Source organism: Girardinichthys multiradiatus, chromosome 18 (genome assembly GCF_021462225.1).
Source record: "Girardinichthys multiradiatus isolate DD_20200921_A chromosome 18, DD_fGirMul_XY1, whole genome shotgun sequence".
In the NCBI taxonomy this organism is placed as follows: Eukaryota; Metazoa; Chordata; class Actinopteri; order Cyprinodontiformes; family Goodeidae; genus Girardinichthys; species Girardinichthys multiradiatus.
Window position 1 is genome coordinate 8,432,011 of NC_061810.1, and position 26,807 is coordinate 8,458,817.

The 26,807-nt window shown below is 38.5% G+C and overlaps 1 protein-coding gene across 3 annotated transcripts in view; it reads right to left on the reverse strand.

The window, feature by feature from the left end:
- LOC124884263 (calsyntenin-2-like) overlaps window positions 1-26,807 on the reverse strand; it is a 453,652-nt gene that overhangs the window by 12,188 nt on the left and 414,657 nt on the right. For all 3 annotated transcript variants that reach the window (XR_007042408.1, XM_047392088.1, XM_047392089.1), the window contains exons 10-14: window positions 22,198-22,364; window positions 17,733-17,881; window positions 8,034-8,245; window positions 1,183-1,353; window positions 947-1,092 (exon numbers count right to left, since the gene is read on the reverse strand). Coding sequence is in view for 2 of the 3 variants with exons in the window: in XM_047392088.1 (XP_047248044.1) it covers window positions 947-1,092; window positions 1,183-1,353; window positions 8,034-8,245; window positions 17,733-17,881; window positions 22,198-22,364 (845 nt within the window). In the remaining variant the exon portion in view is untranslated. The remainder of the gene's footprint in view (window positions 1-946; window positions 1,093-1,182; window positions 1,354-8,033; window positions 8,246-17,732; window positions 17,882-22,197; window positions 22,365-26,807) is intronic.

The following is a 26,807-nucleotide window of genomic DNA, read 5'->3' on the forward strand; positions in this document are numbered from 1 at the left end:
CTCTCCATAACTGGACAGATATTTGGCCAATATGAACTCTGGGCCCTCATGCTTAGAAACAATATGACCCAAAACAAATAACTATCTGTCCCTGGTTACTGCCTGTAACAACATCAGACCAATCATGTTGCCACCTATTATGCACTCTTGAGCTGCATGTGTAACATAGTACATCTAAACTGAAACATTTCCTTAAAGTGCTTGACCTTTTCATCATAGATTGAACCTTATTATCTGTATATGATGGCTAAAACCAAAGCACTCAGTAAAATTGCGTTCATCTCGATAATGCTGGTTAGGACATAAAAACATTTTACTGTGATTAAGAATTACTTTTACCAGCAGTTTATCTAACATTGCCCTTTTTACTTTCTGACTTAGAGATGTCAAACAATGTGATGAAAAGAGTAAACAACTACCTGGGTTTTATGTGGTTTATCAGATGACAAACAGCAGTAATTCCTCAGATTTGTTTTTGCTGCAACCAGTCATGTTCATGTTCTGTTTCATTCTGGTGTAAATGCCATTATTGGGCCTGTTATGTTGCAGTGAGCCATTCACAAACTTGCACTATTTGCCTCAGTCATAGAAATTCAAAATAAGCAGGGAATGATTCAGTCCTCTAAAAGTGCCTCCAATAAAATCCCAATACGGCTACCAAAATGCCTGTTCCAAGTAGCTCCATTTCTGAGGCCATTTTCATTTAGGCCAGAAGCAAACATTTTGTCTTATTTGTTTTAAATATAGATTTAAACTAGTGCTCCCAACATATGTCAATTTTGCTGCTTTTTATTTGGTTAAATTTCTACAAACGGAAGATTTAAAATCAAAATGACACACAGAGGCACAATAATGGCAGGTAAAAAGCACATGAACAATAAAACGTTCCAACAGAGAAAACAAATAATATAGAAAAACAACTCTATAAAGCTGTTGGATGGCTGACCTCAAGGGTGAACTCATTGCTAGTGTAGCGCCCATTGAGCTCTGAGCAGGTCAGGCGAAACCTTCTCTCCGTCAGCTGTCCAGGCTGCAGGTGGTAGTAATGTACCTGTCTGATCACCTGTTCATAGTTTGTCATGGAGTCCACGCCTGTGGAAAGGGACAGCAGAGGGCTTGTTACTGCAGTTATTCCATATATCCAGCAGATACACCGATGTGGTTTTAATGTTGGTCACCTACCATATATGGACATGCCGGATGTAGAGTTGGTGGCATCAAGGTGTTTTCCCAGAAGTGAGCTTAGCTGCAGCTGGAGAGATTCTTGCTTTGGATTTAGCTCCTCCCCCAACACAAGGATATCACAATAGTCCAAGTTATGAATGATCTCCTCCAGGACACCAGGTTTATGAGCTATACAAACACAGACACCAACATCACTGCAGGTCTCCTTGTCAGACGTTTAAACATACAGATGTCCAAAAAACATATGTTTTCAGTTTGCTGTTTTAAATTGCTGGTCAAATCTATTCAGTTAGGGCTTTTAAAGACTCAGATGAACCATTCTTTTCCCCATGGTGGAGATTATACAACTTCCTTTACTTTAGAAGACAAGAATTGTGTGAATTATGCATGTATCCCCACTAAGGCTGCACAATATCGCACAATTATATCATTCTTAAAAGTGTATCAATATCAGTGTGTGGTATAATCATATCAGAGACGACTGTTTGGAGTGCAGTAACTATTGAATAATATATTCCAAGTGTTATGAACATGCAAAGTCATATTTAGCCAGCTGGACATAGTCTCATGGCTGCAGATGTTCACACTAGACATACATGACATTGTCCAAAAGGGTGAAGGTCACTGAGTGTAGGAAGCACAGAGAAAGAGAGGAAGGAAAGAAGATCTTTAAAGTTGTTTAACATCCACGTAGGAGCACCAAGAAAGAAGGGCCCCCACCAAAGTTGACCCCTTCAAGGACGACTGACGGTTCTAAGGTCAGATGAGGCAAAGCATGAACTCTTTGGCCATAATGAATGATTGAAGGAGACATGCATTGTAGTGACAACATCCTGCTGAGGGTCTGTTTTGTGGTAAAGGTTCATTCTATAAAATAGACAGAATAATAAAGACAAAGGACTACCTCCAAATTCTTCAACTACACCTTAGATAAACAGCTAGCCAGTTAAAGCCTAGAAATAAGTGAGTATTCCAACAGTACAGTGACCCAAAACATTCATCCAAACTGGTTTTGATAACAAAGCGGGCTAATATTAAGATTTTGTAATGGCCTAACTACTATTTCTGCCAAGTAGAGTAGTCAAACAGGCCATCAGATTTATGCCAGTAGCTCAATGATGGTGACAAAAGACGTTTTGTTTCTCTGCATCTTGCTAATATGTGTCCAAATACTAATGAAGGTTCATATATATTTCAGCGTACAGTGAAAATTAAAAATGTTTAAGTTTTTAAAATGTGATTGTTTGTTTTATAATCATTCCACCTTGATCAAAATAAAAGGTTGAAATGCATCTTTATAGTCCTAAATAAATATGATATTAATGCCCAAGATGAGTGTGTGTAAATTTCTTACCCGGAGCTGTACCAGGTTCAAGCTTTGGGTCTGAAACTCTAGTTTGTTTTGTTTTTCTTTTAATTATTTTTAGATTTAAAAAAAGCTTTTGCTCAAATTAACCAAGATTATATGGGTTTTTGTACCTCATGTACCTTCGTTTCTTGCTCACTAACTGAAAAACACTAAAGCTTTATCAACAGAGCAAATGAATATGTACTTGTCAAGTCACTACTTAGTAATGACACAAAGGCTTCAAAGAGGCATAATTCAAACTGTTAAGGACACAACAGAAAACGACACCCATTCATGGACAATTACCAGTAACCGTCTGAACACAGGAAGCCCCACATACCAACTCCCTCCCATTACAGCTCTGAGTGAGTGCTGGGGGGCTCACTGAAAGCAGTATCCTCCACTTCTCACTGCGACTCAGACTGCAGGTTCCCAAGGGAGGGAACCGGGAATGGCCATTTAACAGCTTCCCAGTGGGCTCAGACAGAAATGGTGGTGGAGGGGGTGTTTGTTGGAGTAGCAAACACATTGAGGGAAGTTATGTCTAAGAGAAGAAACTTAGGTTGTGGGTATGAGGACCAAAGAGGAGCAAAAATCACCTTTATGGTGTCTTAAACACTTTGTAGCTTCTTTTCAAGTGAACAGTTGCTTTCAGCTTAAAAGAGCTAAAATAAAGCTCAGAGATATTCCCCCTATAATAATTAATGTTAGCAGCTGACAGGATTTGTTCAAGTATTAGGAAGCAAACTTTAGGAAAGAAAAACTCTTATGATTTAAATTTTAGGCCTTAATGAATTCTGAAGAAAATGTTTTTAGAAGCACAGTCGCCTCAAAACACAATGCCTTGCCAAATAAAAAGTCGCCACCAAAAACATTTTTATAATATAATTAGAAGTAATAAAATTTCGTTGGACTGCCTCTAGCTTTGATTACAGCATGCATTCGCTGTGGCATTGTTTCGATAAGCTTCTACAATGTCACAAGATTTATTTCCACCAAGTTTTACATACATTTTTCACCAAGATCTTGCATTGATGATGGTAGAGTCTGACCGCTGCACAATTCAGTATATTCAGGTAATCAGCTGACCTCATCCTTTGAACACATACTGTTGCTGAACCCAGACTTGACCAACTGCAGCAACCCCAGATCATAGCACTGCACCCACAGGCTTGTACAGTAGGCACAAGGCATCACTTTACCTGCCTCACTTCTTACCCTGATCCACCCATCACTCTGGAACAGGGAAAATCTGGACTCATCCGACCATGACCTTCTTCCATTGCTCCAGAGTCCAATCTTTATGCTCCCTAGCAGATTAAAGCCTTTTTTTCCGGTTAGCCTCACTGATTAGTGGTTTTCTTAAGGCTAAACAGCTGTTCCGTCCTAATCCCTTGAGTTCCCTTTGCATTGTGTGTGTGGAAATGCTCTTACTTTCACTATTAAACATAGCCCAGAGTTCTACTGTTGTTTATCTTCGATTTGATTTCACCAAACGTTTAAGTGATCGCTGATTTTTTTCCGGCCACATTTCTTCCTCAAAGATGATGGGTCCCCACTATCCTTCCAGTTTTTAATAATGCGTTGGACAGTTCTTAACCTAATTTTGGTAGTTTCTGCAATCTCCTTAGATGTTTTCTCTGCTTGATGCATGCCAATGATTGGAACCTTCTGAAACAGACTGACATCTTTTCCAGGACCACGGGATGTGTCTTTCAACATGGTTGTTTAAGAAATGAGAAGCAACTCATTGCACCAGTTGGGGTTAAGTAACTTGTTGGTAGCTGAAACATAATCGCCCATGCAGTAATTATCCAATGGGAGGCTCGTACCTATTTGCTTAGTTAAATCCAGGTGGCGACTTTCTTTTTGGCCAGGCAGTGTATAACAGTTGCAAAATCAGTTGTCAGCAACCATTTTCAGCAGTCATACTACAAAATAAAATCAGCATAGAGCCCCAAAACCTACATGTAACTTGTTTATTTTATGATTATAGAGCCAGGATCTTATTTCCATATATTACATTTTGGAATAAAATATTTCTACATTTGGGTATTTATGAAAAAAAGCTTTCAGTCAATCATTTTAAGTGCAGGGAGTCCTTGCACTACTAGAACCACTCTGTTGTGGAAATTTAATTCAAATACTGCATGAAAGTACACAGAAAATCTGCTAAAGTTAGCAGAAAAGCCAGTGGGATAAAATGTTGGGAACGAAACGTACCTGAAAACTGCTACAAAACCTGGCAGGTGGTTATTCTATAATTGTACTTAGGTCTGTGTTTTAAAATACAAAAAAATAATACTTAGGCCGTTTCATATAATGAGAATGTCATGATGGCAAATGCCTAGTCATGCTTTATAAGAAACATGAAAAAAACACCCTGGTAAGAGCTAAGGCCTACAAGCTTTGGTACCTTGCACCTAAAAGCAATTTAGGACTAACAAAAAAAATTAAAAGATTTCTTATAATAATAAAAAATAAATAAATAACGGAAATAAAATGTAATGCTGGGAGTGTGTAAACAAGAATGTCATTCACCCATCAGTTATTTTTCAATCATTCAAAGAAATATATAATCTGTGGATTGTAGAGAGAATCACAAAGAAAACACTTTAGATAAAAGGAGGCTGAGTGAGCAGCCAAGCACCCAAAGGAACAAAGAAACAGTGACCTCTAAAGAAAAGCAGAACAGATGAGCCTAGATGAGCCTAAATGTCTGGAAAAAGTGTCAAAGCACTTAGCATTAAAATTGGTGACTTTCAGAATCATCTGTATTTGGCTTGAAATAGACATCTAGGGGTATTAATGAGAGAAAGAGGGAAGGCAGTGCAGTGTAGGTTCAAGTAGAAGACAACCAATGGCAAAGATGTAATAAACAGCTGCAGGAAAGAAACTTATAGCATGCCTCGCAAAAAAACAAAAAAAAAATATATATATATGCAGTTTATCTTAAATCCTTTAGACATTGAAAGAGAACAAAATCTAACCATCATAATAATGTAACTTCTCCCAAAAAAAATCCTATCAACTCTTCCCATTTCTCGGCCTTCTATTCTTTCCATTCTTTGGCTTGCTGCTAATCTGTCCCTCCCAGCTGTAGTTTCCATTTCACTTCCAAAAAGAGTTCCTTCAACTCCCTGAAAGCAATGCCACTTTCTGCTCCTCTTCCTTCACACATTAAGCACAATGGAGGCTCCAGCTATCTGCTCCTAATTGACTGCCAGCGACAGGCCTGCGAGCCGAGGCGGGCAGTTTCTTGCTTCTTTGGTCTGATTGTTGGACGGAACTGGAGCTGATGGGATTTAACTGTCGCACTTGTTTGCTACCGGTCAAGGAGGTGCAATACGAAGAATCAGTACCCCAGCAGGTACAGGCTTTATTCAGCAGCAGGAGGTCTGCAGTTGCTGAGTGACAAAGAAGAACTGGAGGGGCTGATACCTGCAGACTTTTGCAGAGAGGGATGGACCATGCTGCAGGTGAATGACTAAACATGGTGGGGAGTAATCTGAACAAAAGGCTCTTGTTTTCACTGCAGCTACTGTTGCTGAGAAGAGCTGCTCATCCTGTAAACTAAAAGATGGAGCATCTTTTAGTTTACAGTTCTCTGGTTTGTGTTTGGAAGTCATTTTGTATCTATTTTATGCAAGTTTAATTCGCTGTGCTGAGGCAGAAACTCTACTGATGATGAGAATTATCACTCCGAGAGTGCTTTACAGTTATACGTTGCCTTTTAAAAATATTATTTTACGATATTTTTCTCATTTTGGTTACACAACAACCACAAACCTTAATGTAATTTATTGGAATATAATGTGATAGAGCAACACCAAGTATTGCATAAATGTGAAGTAGAAGGATTGAAATAAATTCTTTTCAATTCATTTTTACTAATACTAAATCTGAGTGTAATATACATTAATATTCAACCCCCTTTGCTCCAATAATCCAAAATAAACTATTATCCAAGATGTTGCCTTGTGAAGTATCTGTGAGGTAAACAGAGTCCACCTGTGTGTAATGTAATATCAGTATAAATGCAGAAGTTCTGTGAAGACCTCAGAGGTTTGTTAAAGAACATTAGTGACCAAACAGCATCATGAAGACCAAGGAACACAGAAGACGGGTTAGGGATGAAGCTGTGGAGACATTTTACAGTAGAGAGCAGTATTCCAAACAATATTTCAAGATTTGAACATCTCACAGACCTCTGTTCATTATATATCCAAAAATAAAGAAAGGCACAATGGCAAACCTACTTCAGGCATGGCCGTCAACCTAAAATGTCAAGCAACAATTACATTAATCAAAAAGGCAGCCCTTGAAATCCACTCAGCTCAGTTGGGAGAATCTGACAACTATTAGTCTTTTCTGTCCTTTATGAAACAGTTTCAGGAAAAGGAGGGGGGAGGGGGACTGGTCAGAGGTGAAGATGGTTGGAGATAAAAACAGGGCAATCCTGGAAAAACAACTGTTAGAGGCTTCAGAAGACTTGAGACTGGGCTGAAGATTAACTTTCTGGCATGACAAAGACCCTGAACACACAGTCGGAGCTATAAGAAAAATGTATTAATCTAGAATGGCCCAGTCAAAGCCTAAACTGAAATCCAATCAAGAACCTTTGGCAAGACTTGAAAACTAATGTTCATAGCCAAAGTTATTCTACAAACAACAATGGTCAAAAATTTTATTCTCTAGATGTATAAAACTGGTAGATTCATATCTCCAAAGACCTGCTGCTGTAACAGCAGTGAAAATGGTTTTTATGACATATGGACTCACAGGGGCTAAATATATGCATACCAAACATTTTTGGATTTCTTTTTGGTAAAAAGCTGGAACAGTATAATTTTGCAATGCATGTCGCTCTATCACAGAAAGAAAAAAAAATACACTAAAGTTTGTGTTTGTGACATAATGTGGAAAGGTTTAAGGAGGGTGGATACTTTCGCAAAGACAGGTGAAAAGAACAGTTTTGAGAAAAATTGACCATAAAGAATCACCCTGATTACAGTGTTTAAAAAAAGAACTTTATAACTCGAGTTTAAGAATTTGCCATTATGACGGTGAGAGCACAACTTTTTGATGCCTTGACTTGACAAGTTGTACAGATGCAGGAGATGAAAGAAGCATCTGCTTATCCTCGGTTTCAGGAGGTGTTATAAAATGTTTAGCTTTCTCTGAAGGTTTGTTTAGCGAGACAGGTGATGTGTGAATATGCTATGGGGCTTCATGAATGAGCCAACATACCATGAATATAAAAAAAACACCTGATGAAATATTTACCGAAGACAGATTTCCACTTACAGGGAGGAGCTTACTCAATCTAAAAACTTTGTGAGGTAGTCAGACTTTCTTCCTTGTTGTTTAAAAGATCATCACATTTATGTTCACTGTTTGGTCATCCGTTGCTTAAAAATAGGGAGTGAAAACTTAAGAGATCAAAAGAATATTCACTGATTATTCACAACTGATCGATGTGTGTGTGAAAAGGTCCTACCTGCGTGACGGGGGGTGGCATCTGCCCTGGTGACAGTACTGACAATGTGGAGGTCCTGGAACAGAGTGATGCCTCCCGCCTCCCTGAAGTCAGTGGCCGACTGGCTGAGTCTCTCCACCCCACTGATGGTGATCCTGGGCTCACTGGGCTGCAGAACCATCACCACGGCGTCAATGCTGGGGATGGTGATACATGTGTCTTCACCAAAACACCTAAGCCATAGCAAGATTTTAGTTTGAGACAGGTTTCAGAGTTACAGACACTTCAACAAAGCTTGGACAACAGAGTTAAAATGAAGACTGTAGGATACTCCTAGGCAGAAAACGTTTTACATTTTGCCAAATGAAAGAAACAGTGCAGAAAATCATTCATAAAACCACTGAAGTGTTCTTGTTGCTAAAACTCTTCCCTGGATTATTTCCAGACTGCAGATTTGGGGAGTTGTTCACTACAAATTGTCTTTCTCTGTTTATTTTTTTCAAAAACCAAGCAAAAGACCAAGAAAAACAAAACACATTCAATAAATGCAGCAGTAAAACAGACCAAAGCAAACACAATTGTGGACCAAACACTACAACTCCTGGCAAAAAGTATGGAATCACTGCTCCCAGAGGTCGCACAGTCAGCTGATTCCTTCGCAGCAAAGAAGAAAACTTAACATATGACAGAAAAGTGTTTTATTTTTAGCATTCTAGCTTTGTCCAACATACCTCTAAAAACAAAAGACAAAGGAATATTTTATCAACTGGTTTTGCCATCTTCTGCCATTCCCCATGTTAATTTGCCCTCATAAAGAAGCTTTGCAACCCCTTCCACTGTGTGAACTGTTAGGGACATGTTTCCTATCTATCAGCACGTTACATCTCTCCAAGGTCTGTAAGCACTTTTCTTTACTTGCAGATTTATTTATATAAATTAGACTTATGCAGGAATTTGTTGGTGAAATTCAAATTACTGGGTGATTCCATATTTTGTTTTCCTGTTCCTGATCTGAAAAAATATGTGCAATTAATCACAACAATTAAGAACGTTTAATTGTTATGAACAGTGCTGTCCACATATGTTGTTGAGATGTGTTAAAAGCTTTGAAATTAGTTGCAGTGTATTTAGCGGAGAAAGAAAATCCCATGTTTAGAAATAATAGATTTGAACAAAATCAAATTTTTAGGCCTGAGCAGCAAAGCGCTGCGAAGGCCTATTGTAATCAGCGAATTTCTTGTTATTATTCTCCTGCCCCTTTACGTGGCTTTTTGGGGGCCTTAACATATATGAAAACTCACCAAGCGTTGCCCAAAATTGGGATTTTAAACAGGATTTTAATGGAATTGAAAATGGGCGCGGCCAAACCGCTCTACAACGCCCCCTAAAATGAGATAGCAAACTGGTAAATCCAAGAGATTTAAAATTTCGTACAATGGTAGATCTTTTTAATAATGAAAAGAACTCTTCTGGGGGTATGCCCTGAAACGAACAGGACGTTCGCCATTTTGGGTCAAAGGGTCATTTTTGACTTTTGTATATGTCGAACTTTAAGGAACTCCTACAGCTCCTTTGAGCCATCAGCTTCAAATTTGGTCAGTATGGCCTAAACACATACTGATCAAATTTAACTAAAAGTTAAATCCTGAGTTTGTGAGCACGTTTAGGGGGCGTGGCCAGGCCACGAACTCAACCCACTCACCAAAAAATTCAAACAGTTGTATTTTTCACATACAAAGGGTGATTAAGTCCAAAGTTGGTATGATTAATGCCCTTTGGGTACCCGATGATTGTCAAATCATTAAAATCCCACCCCCTGAGATCATGAAGTTACTTTTTTTACTTGGAAAGGTCCTTCTCTGACCCTCTTGACCCAATCAACTTGAAAGTGTGTCAGAAGACAGATAAGAAGTTGGTCTAACTTTGCTTGGAACACAGAGACTGTACTCTGGAGGGTGTGGCCATGGTGAAGTTGGATGTTTGGCCATGGGGTGACGTGGGGTGAATATGGTTCATCTAGGTCAACCCCCAAACAAACTCTATTGTATTACATTGGATCTTGGATCAACTTCGCCCCCTAGGAACCTTTAAAGACTTTATCTCCCTCATGCATCCTCGGATCAATGCCAAATTTGGCATGCATCATCATTAACAACTGCTGAACAATTTGGCATGGTCAACTGATAACGTCATCGTAGCTCTGCCCACTTAGAACAGGAAGTCACATGTTTCACTGGTGGACGTCCTTCTTTTACACTGACTCTTACAGGTTTCATCACAAATAACAAGGCAATGTTGAGTCCTTCTTTGAACAGATGCTGTTGGCCAGACAGTGTGGGCGTGCCAAATTTGTATGTCTCGCTGTTTGCATACATTTGGCTCTAAGTCAGAAATGCATTGTCTGATTTACTCCAAACTGAATATGGATAATCATTGTCAACCCCCAAACAGCTCTACTGGATTACATTGTAATTTAGATTAACAGCGCCACCTAAAGATTTTAAAATATTCTAAATTCCTCATACATCATCAGATCTGCACTAATTTTTGTGTGCTTTGTGTGTTGGTGAGGACTGCTCAACATGTTAGCATGGTTGATTGATGATATCACATTAGCCACAAAAATGACAGGTTAATTTGATGATTTTTCTCTTCTTTAAAGCCTCTACAAGTTTCAAACTTTGTCAAATAACAGATAATAATTTGAAATGACAAATTCAAAGCACGACAGGAAGTCTTCATTAATCCTTTGCCATGCCACCAAATATGAAGTGACTGCAACTTCAATCAGGAAGGTCAGATTTCAGCCAAATTTTGAACACTTCTTGGTGGAGCAGAACTCAGCATGAGGAAAGTTCATGTGAAGGCTTGCTCACGTTACCACCTATTTGCGATGTGTGGAATCGAGCAGCAGGCTGGCAGATGGCGCGGAGGTAGTGATCCAACTGTCCTTCGGTCGCTACACAGCCCGAGCGGCTCTAAGCTGCGAGCGCCGCCCAATGCTGCTATTAATACTTAATCCACAAATTTGTTGTGTAACTATGACATAATCCAGAGGCCCTTTGCTGTTAGTTACTGGCCACCAGCTAGACCCAAATTTACGGATGGTAAGGTAAACGTAAATTTTACGCCAAAGCTCACTGTTAGACAACTGCAGCCAAGAGTGGCATCTTGGTGTCACCAAGTTGACCGACATAACAACCATCAGACACTATCTCCATGCCAACCAGGAGTTTGTAATTGATGCAATAAAAAAATTATATTTTCCTACCATCACAAATTCAAACGTGGAGTTTGCAAAAACGTACTGGGACTTTTCATGAAACTGTGTGCTTTGGTCAGATAAAACTCAAAAATAGCCATTTGGAAATAAATAATCCCTGTGGATTTGACATAAAAGAAGAGATGAACATGTGAAAAAGAAATCCTGGTGGCCTCTGCCAAAAAACAAAAACTAGTTTATTACTGGGTCTTTCAGTAGGATAATGATCCAAAACAAACTGATAAAGCAACACAGACATGGTTCATCAGGCACAAATCTTCTTTCACAGCATTCAGTGACCCAAAACCCAAAAGATCCCTCACTGTTTGTCCCAACCTTTTGAAATGTTCTAGGAGAACAGTAGGAGCTGTTCTATTGGCAACGTATTAATAGTTATACAATTTGTGATTTTGTAACAAACCAAATTGGATTTCTGTCCCCAGTCAATTAATATACTCACACTATAGGCTGGGTTTTTCAGGATTTTCAAGAGTGAAAGCATGCTACTGGAGTAAAATGATGAATACATTTTAAGGCTTTTTACACATCTTTATCAGGGGTGCCAGTACATGCGGCCAACGCTGTATATTATACAAACCCAGAAAATAACTTTTAGTCTTATTTCAGAGTTTTTTTTTTTTTTTTGCTACAACAGACAATATTCTCCAAGAGCTGTAATTCCATGTTTGTTTTTGCCAAGGTTTTCAGCAAGCCTCAAATCAAACCTCTGATACTACACAGAAGGAAAGAAAAAAACGTTTACAGTTATTTAGGGTGTAACACAGCCTGTTATGTAAGTTTCCTACAGCAGACTCAGACCTGCAGCATTGTCCTTATTGTCTTTGCCTGCCTCCTAAACACACACCTTTCGCTGGCAACATTTAATGGGTGGGAACATATTGGCTGCTTAGGATTGGCTGTGATCTCTAAATGATGCTAGGCTAAGAACGAACTCACACACACACACATACACACACACACACACACACACACACACACACACACACACACACACACACACACACACACCTGCCGTGTTCACATATGTATTTGTACAGAAACTATGCAAAGCCTGACTGATGCATTGGCTGAAGACTGCAGGTCGCACATCAATCAAACTGAAAACATGAGCTATTAAAACGAGAATGGAAGCGGGCAGGCGGGGTGAAGGATTGATGCTGGAGCTGGTGGTGCTGGTGTGGTGGGGTATAAGCAGTGGGAGCTGAACAAACATGCTGGATCTTTGTTTTTACATTTTACCAAAGGCCTTCCAAGCATACAAACGTGTCGAAGAGGGAGGGGGGTCAGAAGAAACAAGAAATAACACGTTTTCTTTCCTGGATTGGATGTGGTGTACAGTTTATGCTACTAGGCATTATCTGTCGATTGCCACCTACGTTCTGATGTAAAATATGCTGCAGTATATGAATCCGTGTCATACATCCTCACGTATTTTCCCATCTCCAACGGGGACGTTTTGTAGGGTTTTTGTTTTGAATTTGCATTTAAAAATTCAAAAAAGATATGGTAAAACATCAAAGCTTCTCTTTTTATTTCATCATCCAGAATTCAGACACTCAGGTTAAATAAAAAATGAAATAAATTAAACCCGTGGTCCAAAAATTTTAAATGTAAAATGCCCCACTTTTCTGATTTTTGAAGATGTTCTTAACCCAGCCAAGCAGCTGCAGATGGAGAACAACACAGAATCTGAGTGTGACATTGATCCCACCTGCACCTCACAACTGAAATGACAAGATGCTAATAGGAGTGAGCGCTGCTGGAGAAACGTGGATGATTAAAGAGATGTAAAACATCAATTTTCCAATGTTTTAAATCAAACCCTTATGTTTTAAACCAGGATACACATCCTAATAAGCTGTGTATGTTAATCTGACGTATGGCAAACAATACTTCATAAGTTTATTGAAATTTAAATAAACTTAAGTGAAAAGGGCAAAACAGGCTGGTAAAGCTTTTCTTGTACCATTGATGGAGAGTTTTAAAAGCACAGCCATGCTTGTTGTATTCTTCAGGTCTAAACACTACAATTCTCACGGATATGTATTTTAAAGCCATCAAGATACACCATGCATAATTCTGTCTTGTTGGTTGACCACTCCTCTTATAAGAAATAATATAGTCCATTTAAACTGGGCTGTGTCATTCAACTGATCCATCTTTTAGGCATAGATCATACCTTTATTCAGTCTAAATCCAGTTTGGATCTGTTTGAACCATCTGAGGTAAAGAAGATAAATATGGAAGTTGTCCTTCACCCTTCTTATTCCAAACACTGTCATACCATTATGACAGGCAGCTAAAAAAATACGTAGCATGATGTTGCCACCACCATGCTTGACAGTTGGGACAGTTTACTTAGTTGTGAAAGCCTCACCTTGATCTCCTCCAAACATTATTTTGGTCACTGTGGCCAAACAGCTCAACCCTAGTGATCTCTGATCATAGAACCTTTCATCAGAATGCCTTTGGCTTGTACATATAGACAGCTGCACATATTTAGCAACCTTGTAAGTGTCAGGTTTTGGAGCAGGATCATGTTTCTTGGTCTGCACTTTCCAAGTCCATGTTGATGTGAAAGTGACTTAATCGTTAACAATGACACTGGTAATGGTGACTGGAAACAGTGACACAGCAATTTCCACTTGATGGCAGCCTTAAACCTTGATGGGTCCTCCTTGTTTTTGAACTTAAAAACAATATCCTTTCATCTGAGGATGAACACTTTGGCTGATCTAAAACTTATTAAAATTTGCTCTAACCCACAACAACAACAACAATGTGATTAAAAACTATGAAATCAGACAGTGGTATTATCACATTTTTAATTACAGTTATGACTGAATGCATCTTCACATGAAGTCATGTGAAAATGTGTTACTGAAATGAAGTTTAAATGAGCTGCACTAACCCCAGCTCCTTAGTGAATGAGGTGGAGAAAGCAAAGGAGTTGAAGCAGCAATAATTTTCAGCAATAAAAACATAACGGTCAGTGCAAGACTTATGTAAGTCTGCAACTTTACACAGATTTTACCAACACAGACTCTCATGTTGTAAGCAGAGCACAGGTGGGAGCTACAGAGTGCCTGTTTCTTTCAAACTCAAAATCCGTTAATGATACACAATCATGGGGGTTTTGATTGCTTAATTTGTATCTTGAAACATGAACACTATAAAACAGGGTTGTCAAACTCAAATCACAAAAAGGGACCAAAACCTTATACACAGACAGCATTAAGGGCCAAACACGATTAATGCTTATCCCTCCCATTACAAAAATCTACTCCTGGTCCATTCTTGCCATTTAGGGCTGTTAACTGGAAAAGAAGTCTACCTACCTTCTCAGTTTTGGCCCTGGTTCCTACTACCCCCAGATAACTACTGCGTTTCCTTAAGAAGGACTCTGCAGTGTAGACACACCTTTAGTGAGGGTGTTTTAATATATTTAAGCCTGTATGTATAATTTTATTCTTATGTGGATAAGACAAAATCCACAAATTGAAACATTTGAACCCAATTTTTGTTGTGGAAATTCAAAATTCAAAGTTCTGTGTCGTATGACTATTCCACCTTGCAAAAGGAAATGTTAAAATCCTTTAAAAGGCATGACATCAATGCCAATGGTGAGTGGATGTAAACCCTTTTATTAGCACAGTACACTAAAACAAGATAACACGTAACTTTCCATCAAGCTTGATAAAAGTCCACATATTGCCTCTAATCCTGCAAAATTTACAATTCACAGGGGTTTCCAAAGTCCAGTGTATGGGACATTTAAAGCCCTGGATATAATTTTGTAATTTGTAAATTTAAAAATTCTTACTGTAAAATGGAAAATGTTGGGTACAACAAGTTTGTTTATATTTTTTTGCTTACATTTCAATTGTATAAAAAGTAGGTTACTCAAAAACTGACTTAGGTGCATCCATTTAATAAACTTGACAAAGGCTTTTCTGAAGGAAGAGCATCCATATCCCCATATTGTTAACCCAAAAAAAAAAAAAAAAAAGAATTCCAATCTGCATTTTTATTTGGAAATAAAACTTTTTTTTTTGCGGCTTTTGAGTACTCAGTTACTGGCCACGTGGCGGAAAATTTGGACACCACTGATCCACAGGCATCTTATTTTGTCGTTGGCCAATTTGCAAATAAATTGCGTTTAGAGTTTTTTTTTGTCTGCAGCAATTTTCTTCCTAATACTTGCTGTCAATACAAGCTAGAGGCCAGTGTTTCCCCTGGTCGTTCTTTTGGATGGAGCACTTAACCGTCTAGCTGCAAATTAGATCAGCTAAAGGATGCAGAAAACTGCACACAGATTTGCTGTTGTTAACTCAAAGTAGATAAAACACTAACATAACCATGGCTAGAGGCAGCACATTCAGCTGTCTAAGGTCGATAAATGTGTAGAATTAAAGGTCATTAGGAAAACCCACTAGGTTTATTAAGTAGTCAATACAGATGCTTTCCTTTTAAGTGTAAGAGCAAAGAAAATAGTTCCCTAGTATGTTAAAACACTATATTAAAATATTCACCCCAGTTAATAAGTTCTAGATGTTATACATTTATGTGCAGTATAATGTGCCTATTTATCCCATCATTCTCATCCAACCTCTGCAAGTGTAACAGCAGAAAATTTACAGGCAGACTATGCTTACCAAGCCATTAAACCCTAAAAAAGTGGCAAATCTACCTGGGAAAATTGTTAAATAAGAGGGAATGGGTTCTCAGAGCTGAGTATTTTCTCTAAGAGATGACTTCTCATGGTGCTAATGCATCTTGCCACTAAAACAAAACTTAAAACTTATGCATTAAAACTTAAAGAGAGACAGACCAACTTAATGACATGGCCAGGAAAAAAGAAACATAAAAAACAAATGGTTCATATATTGCTCCATCCTGTAAAGTAGACTGGTCGACTACCACACCAGAATGTTGCACCTGAACGTTTAACAGTGTTAGTTTAGCTGTGTTTCCGTCAGTGAAGTTCATTCCTCAAACAATTCAAGCTGCCATGTGTTGATGATTAGATGAGATACAAACTGCCAGAAGAGGAAAGAAACAATATTTATTTACTGCAGCTATTTCTAGGAAAAAAGAAAGTGCAGCCATCTTGGACTTAGAAGTCAGGATTGATCTCAGATTTTCCCACTTAGAATTCCATTTTTAGATGGACCATTCTTTTATTATTTGGAAATTTCCTTTAACTAATCATGCAGCGATAATGGACAACTTTGTGTCTTCTTCTTCCCACCATGAAAATTTCACACAGAAGTATGGTGGAAGCCCTGACAGTGCTTATCATGAGGCATTTATGGATTGGAAAATGTTCTGATCAGTTTGTTTTTGGCTGGTCACCGGTCAGGGCTGGCCAGGATAGAAGAAATCCTCCTCACTGGAGGATTTTAAAAAATTGGTGTCTAATAGTAACAGCAACAAAATCTATGACGTATTCGTTTGTTAGTGCAGCTTTGGAGAAACAAATCAGTTTCTCAATGTCTACAGCCACTGCAGTTATGAAACGTCAGCAATAAACCAGTATAACGGCCAAAAATCATTTAGCATATCTGTTCATTTCTTCAAAACAGTTCTCACCAGACGGGCTTTTTCCAGCAGTTGCCAAGATTTTGTGGCAGGAAGCCAGGTTTCAAGTTTTCGTATTTGTTTATGCACGTGAAGAGCCATTGCAACTATGTTCAGGACTTCCAAGCAAAACTTCATTTTAACAAAATTTAGCAATGATGCACGCTTATTTGCGTTTGCATAATGTATTGCTTGACAACTGGTTAAGCCTCCAGCTTCAATGGCTTTGCTTTATCACCAACGCCTGTGCAGCACTCACAGACATTAGCTGAAGTCCTCGGGTCCGTGTCTGTGCAGAGAAGGTGAGGAGGGAAGAGAGAATGAACCCAGGGCTGTGCTGCAGGGGTCTACATATATTTAAAACAATCATGAATTTTAATAGTAACCCGCTGAGGGAGACTGTTTTACAAGCCACTCGCTCTTTCTCTCCGTCCCTCCCTCACACATACTTTCTTTCCCGACTCCTCCAGCAAAACCCGTCCGGAATTATTAATACATGACATGAGGGTGTTAAAACTAGTCCCCAGTGGTGACAGCAAACTCAATTTGGTGTGTTAACAGGAAGTGACAGCCGAGGAAACGGCAGCACAGGGACAGGACTGAGAGAAAGGCGTGTGAAAATCAATGTGTAAAAAGGGAATTATATTAGTCAGGCTGCGTTGTCTTCTGTGTTGTTGGTACACTTAACAGAAGTGTTGAGGTGGAAGAACATTCAGAGGAGAGCCGCAGGGACCCAGAAACAATACGAGACAACTAAACACACGCAGGAATGCAGAGGGAGGAAGGGGATAAGTTGGGTGGAAGTCAAAATAATAAAGGAGGGAAAGTAACTAAGTACAAGTTGGTGACACACTTACTGGACGGTGGTGGCGATCTGCAGGCGGCGGACTCCGGGTGTGGGAAACTGGCGGGAGTTTATGTAGGAAACTTTCCTCATAGCTGTGTTAATGTTCTCCAAATTCTCTCCCTCCATTACCAGGATGGACTGAGCTGGGTTGAAGTGGAACTAGGGAAGGAAAGAGAAGAAAAATTGAAAAACATATGTTAAATGAACTGATGGGCATTTCTACAGTAGATCGCCCTGGTTTCTGCTATAAAAACCATCACTCTCACTTGCACTGTTGCTGTGAACAGATTAGCCTGCCAGAGGACCAAAAGTGATCCATTCCCACTGAAGCTTCTGTGCAGTGCCATTTTCTGTGCCTGCATACTAACAGTCAGTGATTTTCTGAGTTTAAAACTGATTTCAGGTCGTAGCTGCTAGATAAATTAATAAAACTGAAGGCAGAATAAAATTCTATTAATATATACTTTGACCACCTGGGGGCAGTGTAGCGAGTTGTGAGCACCAAGATAAATGATCCTTGTGTAAAACTGTTGTGGTGAACATGTTTACAGTCAATTACAAATCCAGTAGGTGCAGAGCAGCATCATTAATCATTTGGAGTGGTATCTGTAGCAACTTTGTGCAGGAGAGTCCAATAATCCCTCTCCTCTAAACTCTGCAGCAACTCCTGTGGGAAATTTGTGGCTATTTAGCTGCTAAGTGCTCCACTTTGTTCACCAAATAGCTTTGTCTGTCAGCTATCTGATTGCAGCACAGTTAGCGTACTGATGCTTTTTTTCTTCTTCTTTTGGAATGACAACTTATTGGAGACTGAAATTATTCAACAGCTTTAAAATAGTTTGTACTGATATGAGCCTTGGATATTTAGACATTTAAGATAATACAGCCATTTAATTTGGTTTTGATAATATAGCCTTTCTAACTCTAAAAACCAATATCCGTCAGCGGCATTAAATGTATATATTGAACTTGTTGAGGAAACTTAAGTCTATGAAAAGACAAAAGCATCTTTCAAATAACATACATTGTAAATTTTACAAATGTTTGGAGTTCCCAAATAACTATTCTGCTTTTTTTCTACGCCTTTTATAGTTATAATACTGACCTAGCCAATTAAAAAACAAATACAGTCCTATCTTTTTGAAACCACACTTACATGCTGTGCTAATCAAATGAAGTTGGGTTTTTCCCACAGAGTTCCAAATTTGGTCCATTCATGACCTCCAAAACATAGTGGGCTTATATCCCAATAGCATAAAAAAGCCAGCTCCAATCTGCTCACAACAGTATAAATATGCCAAAGAGGTTTTGGGATTCTGTTCTGCGTAGCAATGAATCAAAACTGTAACCTTTAGGGCCAAATGTCTGTCTGGAGGAGGAAGAATAAAGCATGTACACTGAACATAACACCATACCTAAACTGAAGCACAGAGGTGGCTTAGTGATGCTCTGTAGCTGCTTTGCAAACTCAAAAATATTAATAAAGTGGGCAGTATTACTCAGCAACGCTGCCAGCTACTGGTGTCTTGCTATGAATCATGTCTTCAGCGGGTCATAACAGCAAAATGATGCTCTACTAAGTACTAAAAGTGCTTGACATAAAAACGTTGAATAATTTTGAGAATGTAGTAATTAAAAGTTGCATTTTGTTTTCAATTTGGTAGAACTATGCATATTTTTTTAATCTGTTTATGCCAAACAGCTACTAGGTTTTATATTGTACTGCTAATTTTAGGTGCAACTGTATATGTATCAACATAGATACAACACAAGGAGCTGAAAAATGGAATCTGCTCCAATTTGTGCAGTCCTCTGACATTAGATGGCACACATTTCTTGCTCCTCCAACTTCAGAGATCCTATTGTGTGTTCCTACGACAACATCACCGATTGCCACCCATTCCTTCACGCTGGGTCTTGGCAGCAAGGTGACACTCCATGGAGCTCCCCCCTGTCATTTTCTCATTCACATCACCCTTTCTCTTGGGGACTCCTCTCAACATTCTGTTTTCTGTCACCACTCTTACTGTCTACCTTCCTCAGATTCTCCCTCTCTGCAAGTTTGTCTCCTCTGATTGCACAGTGCCAGCCCTCCACCTGCTTGGATAAACTCTTTCCTTTGGCTTCCTACACACTTATTGGAGCCACATGAGAGTGTGGCTAAGAAGAAGATATAATGGCACTCTAAAGATAAACTTAAGAGGATATCCTTCCCTGCTGTCTCATATCCTGACATCTCGTTTCACCTCGTCATCTCAAAAGGTTGCCAAGCATTTCTTCGTTGCATCACAGCACAAGGAGCCCTATGCAACTAGCAGGCTATGGGAGAAAGCACGACTGAAGAGGGAAAGATAAAAATGAGAGTTAAAGGGGCTGATGGTGGGTGGTTAAGGGGGGGGGCAGCTTGGGTTCTGCACAAACCCCCATTCATCTTGTCTGCCCCCTGTCTTCCACAGCGGAGGGAGATGGATTAGCCGAGCTGGTGCAAAGGGAGATTTGGGGAGAGAGAAAGAAAGAAGCAGATAAGTTCCATAAAACCAGCTGGTGATTCTGCTTGTGATTTAGAGTAAAATATTTCTCTCCAAGCTGAGATCGAAATGTGTGCTTCTGTTTGTACACATCCAAGAAAAATGTATGCACTATGTTGACTCTGTATAGATAGGACAGGTTCTGAGGAAACAAGATGTAAAGCATTCTGGGCTGCAGAAAATGCTCAAGTTAAAGAAGCAGTTTCTGTGGAAGAGAAGGTAGAGGAAGATGACTGATGTGGCTCACAGGTCTGCTTGCTTCTGGTAGTGTGTGCAGAGTGTGAACAATAGAAAAAGTAGGAGCAACTAGAAAATTATGAATGAGGCCCAGTGGATGCAAGCCATTAAAATCTGAGATTTAGTATGCATGTTTCAATTATATTAACACTTGTTGCTTTTATAACTCATGCATATGTGCATAGAATGTCATTTTCTATCACTATTTATTGATAGTTTTAAAGAAATATCCTCAGCAACATCAACACTAAAAATACCACACATAATTCCTCCAATAATTACCTAACAAAATGTTTGTCATACGGCAAAAATAAAAAGGTATTTTTATAAACAATCTCACACATTTTAAAAAGAAAAGAAAAAAAGGAAAAGAAAATACAAAGAAATAAACTTGATTGTCCCTCAGTGGGTAAATTTAGGTGTACTAGCAGCAAATTGTCAGGAAAGTTGCAGATTCACACAAAAATATAAAAACAGAAGGTAAGAACAGGAGACTTTACAGTAAGTGCAAATTTACAGCATATATTGCTATGCTATTTTGTACAGTTATTAAAATAGTATACTAAGCTTTATAGAAATGGGCAACTGAGTAAGATAACTTTTTTGTGCATAAAAAACAACTGACTATTTACATTTGGCCAATGTCATTTTCTTTTTTCTAAGCATTATAACACTCAAAAGAGGAAAATGTGGTGCAGGATATTTTATAGAGACAATAGTTTTGAGTCGAACAGAACATGAAACAATCACATTACTGCCATTTATGCATCAAAGCATTTGTCTAGCCTATGTCTGATTTTTACTAAAAATCTTTTTTAAAAAGTACATTAAAATAGATGCTGTTGGTTGATGTGTTTCTAAACTGAAAATAGTGGAAGCTCTTATCAGTGGAAAACGGGCGGATTTCCACCTCCGTCCAATAGTCAGATTATACATTATTGTTTTTTACAGTCTGGGTTAGATTAGGAAGTGAAGGGAATTTTAAAAAGCCTATGTTTGATTCTTCTGGACCATGTAGCTTTTCAACATTACAAAAAAAAAAAACAGTTTTTTTAGCCTCTCTGTGACTTGTTATTTAATACTTAACATATGCTTTGAAAATATTTCTGAATATCTGACTTGTGACTCAGATAGATTTATTTTCACCACAACCATATATGACTAACAGCACATAGACAAGTAAGAGCCTACACTAATGATGGTCCCAAATGTCTCTTAGATTATCCTTTAGTTAACAAGAAGGCATTGAAGAAAGAAAAGGTGCCTTTCCAAACTGTGCAAGGTATGAACCCCGAGAGCATCCAGGGAACATAAATTGATGGTTCTAAAGGGTCAAACAGGCTCAGATGGGTTGAGTTATAAGGGGAAGGAAACAGTACAAGTCCCATCATTCTTATACTCATCCAACCATTCTCTGCTAGTCTTCAGTGGACAAAGGCACCCTTAACGACAGAAACGTTTAATCACAGAATAAAACTTAACAGTTCAGAAGAACTGTGTGTTCATTTGTATTGTTCTTATCTCAAAAAAGGCACAGTCAAAGTATTAAAGGTTTATTTAAAATGAATAAATGCTATAATACGTAAAGACAAAAGGTCATTGTTTACTTTAATCTATTTTTAAGTTTTTTTTTAAGTTTTTTACTATACTATTCTCTCTAAATTATTGTAGGCTTCTTTTCCTTTTTTCTCAGAGTATTTGTGTGTGTACCTTTATACTCTTATCCAAACTTTCAAGGGAGTTAATGTCTAGTCCCTCTTTGCAGGCCTGCAGACAGGAAATGACTTTCTGGCTCTCGATCTTCCCCGGTCGGATGGTCAGTCCAGATAGGCTTCCCCGGAGGTACTGAGTGAACCGGGGCTTGCTGACTTCCCCACCTATAAGCATAAATAGTAAACATAAGCATCCTTGTAATGTCTTTTTGCAATATGAAAAAAACTTAATATTTATGCTTTTTGAGGTTAGAGTGCTAATGGAAAAATGAGGACACTTTACAACAGACATATGGATATTAAATTTAACAATACTAAAATACAAGCAATATAAATACACAATAACTGTAGAAAATACCTCCTGTTAATTTCTGGAGTGTAATAAATTAGAAGGCACCCACATTTATTCCAATTTTTTATATTGTAATCCGAAATTACACATAAGTATCATAAAAGTATTGCTTTTTAAACATGGTTTGCCCAGTTTAATTATGGACATTGAGTTGATGGGCTCCTGACTGTCAAACTCAGATCTGTCTGAGGCCGTCAAAAATAAGTTTCTCAAAACATTTTGACATTATCAAGTTTACTGTATGGAAATAGTCTACAAGTGAAGGACATTGAAAGTGACTACCAAATGCCCAGGTCTGGTGGTATGAACAAGTTCAATCTGAAAGCGAATGCAAGATGCTAAAAGAAGTCTCCAAAAACCCTAAAATGTCATTATGTGACCTTTAGAAGATTCTTAACACTGTTGATCTAAAAGTGCATGTCAGTACAACCAAAAAGTGACTGCGCACATTTGTCTTTCGTGGGAGATGTCCGAGGAGAAAACCTTTTCCCCCTAAGAAAAACAAGAAAAGGATGCTCTGTGTCTTTAGACCGATCAGTAAGATTAGGGAAAGTAACTAATTTCTAACAATGAGTTTCCAGTGCATTAATGTAAATAGTAGCACAGTGATTCCTAACCCCAAACAAGATGTTGGCGTGCATAAACAAAACTGATTCTCTTTTATCTTTTACCGCCTATGACCTTCGTACTGAAAATATACATTTAAAATGATGAGAATAAGATAACTGGAAAAAGCACCAGGGGAAATAAGCAAAACTACCAGGTATGCTGTTGAGCCTTTAAGTCCTATATACACTAAGTAGCAGTTTTACCTTCTTATGCGGTGATGGAGCAGCAGGGCACTGTTCTAAGTGATATTCAGCCCCCCTATTCAGGCTAAATAAAGGTAAGGAAAAAGTCAATACATTTAAAGTCTGTCCTCTGAACTCCATAAAGGCCAGAACCAGCAAGAAGCGTCTCCAAACCATTCATTAGCTAAAAGGTTACTTTAGCTCTGGGTATCAAACTTCACCTTTTCATTCCTTTCATTTATCTCCTCCATCTTTCTCTGCTGTTCTTTAATTCTGGCAGTAAGCCACTGGAGCACTAAAAATAAAGAACATTCCTCTTATCCATTATCTGTCTGACAAACGTCAGACTGGCTAATTCATCAAAAACGATTGGGAAGATGAAGTGAAGCAATGATAGGCAAGGTGTATAACAGGAAACCAACGTCCTGTACTGTATCTTCTGACTTGTCTCAAAACATACCTTTGTGAACCTTTGTCACATGGCGCGGTTCTTCACAAATTCATTGTGGAACAAAACCAAAAAGAAGAAACTTTTTCATCTTTCTAAAGGACACAACACAACTGCATGTTTAGTGCTGAAAATCTGCTCATGTGATCTTCCATAGTTTGTGATCTAGTAGCTATGTCAAATCAGAGAGTATAAAGGGTTAATGAGGGATTAATCCAGTTAAAAGTGTAGCAAATGAGTGCACATAAAGGAGGGAATAGTGACAAGCAAACACTGAATCAAAATATCACACGCAATTAATTCTGATCCTTATCTCTCGGACTAGTTCATCAGCATATGGAGTGAAACAAGACTGAAGCATGTATTATCCCCTGGCTTTATGCTGCAAGAATAAACTGATTAGACAAAATCACGACAAACTGCCTATTAGTGTTTTTGTCTCCCTTTTGCTATCAACCCAGCCCTAACCCATTGAAGCCTGGATTTCACTCAACCCCTGATGATAGGCTGTGGTATTTGGCACCAAGACTTGAGCAGCTGATCCTTTAAGTCCTGTAAATTGTGAGGTGAGGCCTGTATAGCTCAGATTTGTGTGCCCAGGACATCTGACAAATGCACAATTAGATTGAGAGCTTTACAAAGTGAACTTTGTAAAGTGCAGTAACTGCATAAAGCAACTTTAACTGTCTAGTTTTTAAATATTTACCATTAAAAGTGATTGGAGAAAGATCTCAATTTGATGAAACATTTTTTTTTGTCAGGTCAAGAAGCATCAGCAGCATGCATACTGTGAACATTCTTTTGTAACATTTTGATCTTAAGTGGCTGTTTTTCCATTTACATGTGGTTGAGCCACTTCTAGTATTTTTTTTAATGATGACTGCCTTTACAATTCCAGTACTGGAAGTGTTCTGGCATAGTGGGTGAAGTGAAAAAGAATAGATACTTCCCACACATTTACAAAAACCGCAGGGTCACATATTGAACCCCTATATATTAAACACATACTGTTATTGTCACGCTTCACCTGCTCTCTCTTCTAGACTCATTTTTAGAAGTTCTTTATCTTAAGACGTCCAACTATCCCTCAGTTCCACCCTGACAGATGTTATCAATTTAGGAAGCGGTCAGGGAATCTATTAGGGTCCCCAACAGCAGATTAAAAGACAGAAAGTTGAGATGAGAGTATTAGTAAGACACTGCAGAGAGAGGATACGAGTGATAAAGATGGTGATTATTCTCGTTTACTGGGATATATTTTATTTCTCCACAGACCTTCACTATTATTTTTATTCACCTCCAAAAACAGCAACAGATGAGAGTGGAAAGGCACTGCTGAGCTGGAAACAGGATTGTTAAGTATAAGTGAGAAATTTGAGTTCGCACTCTGTGATTTAGAGTATGTGGATAAATGCATCCATGGTTGTGGGCCTATTTTTATTCAATTTACTCTGTAAAAAGGCATATCAGTTTCAATTTGTGCTCATGTGCAATCACAAGCGGATCTGCCTGCATGCTTGCTGCCATGGGAAGTTAGGAGGGCAGGAGGCAGTGTGTGATTACACACTCAAGGGAAGAAAAGAAGGTGGCAAAATGAATGTGTTTCTCTAAATATTACACACTTCTGAGAAAGAACTGGTCAGAGGGTAAATATAGGGAGAGTGTGAAAGAAGTGCACAGCCATCGCTTACTCTCTTATATCAGAGAAGATAGTCTAAGTGGGAGGAAGATACTTTTCTTACAGAATAGAAGAAAGTGATGGTGTGGAAATGCACTCGGAAACTTTCCCTTCAGGAGGCTTTGCTGTTGTAAAGATTAAATTCAAAACTTCTTCAGGGAAAAAGTTGAATCATGTTGTTGGCCATTGAAGATTGTCAGAAGTAAATAAAATGTATGTGTATGTTTATGTAGGAACACTCTTGTACCATACACTACCGATCAAAAGTTTTAGACACACTTTTTCATTTAATGGTTTTCTTTATGCTTATGACTATTTCCATTGTACGTAAATTCTCACTGAAGGCATCAAAACTGTGAATGAACACATATGGAATTATGTGACTCTAGTGTAAAGCGCTTCAGTCCATTTACCATAGCCAGGAGGAGTGACTGCTACAAGTCTCTGACTCGATGCAATCTGCTGGGTTTCCTTAAGATAGAAAAACTTTTCATCCAATTTGAATAAATAACTGAATCTGACCGCACTGTTCAATAGTTAGGATTAATTGGAATGTATGTACCTTACTTTTGTGAAGTGCCTTGAGATAACATGTGTTGTGAATTGGCGCTATATAAATAAACTGAATTGAATTATAAACAGAATACAAGAATCATAAGAAACTAAAACTAAAGCACCACCTGAAATACAATGATCAGATGCAAGATCCAATACACGAATAGAAAAACATAATCAGAATCAGAGAAAACCCCAAAACAAAACTCAAACACCTTTAAATCATGACAGGTAAGGGTACTGTAGGGGAAATAGTCCATGTGGGGGACATGTAAAACAACTGCCAATATGCCCAAGTCTGACTGTCCAAGCAAGGTCACCCAGAATGTAGACTGCAAGATGATAAAAGAAGTTACCAAAAAACCCTAAAATCTCATCTCGGGACCTACAGCTGGCTCTTGTTCCGGCTGATATAAAAATGCAAGCCTGTACAATCAAAACAAGACTGCAAAAGCTTCACTATCATGGGAAGTAAGCAAGGAGATCTCTAAAAAAACATGGAGGCTAGGTTCAATTTAGCCAGAGATGGTGTAGACAAAGACAAGAACCTCAGGAATGTTGTTCTTTGGGCAGATTAGTCTAAAAATAAAATATCTGGACACCAGAACTGAGGACATGTTTAGTGTAAACCAAACACGGCATGTTCAGGAAAAGAACCTCATACCAACTGTAAAGCATAGAAGGGACAGTGTCATGGTTTGGGGAGGCCTTGCTGCAGTAGTATCAGAGGGTGAATGCAGAACATATGAACACAATCTGTGAAACAAATACAAGCCAAAACAAA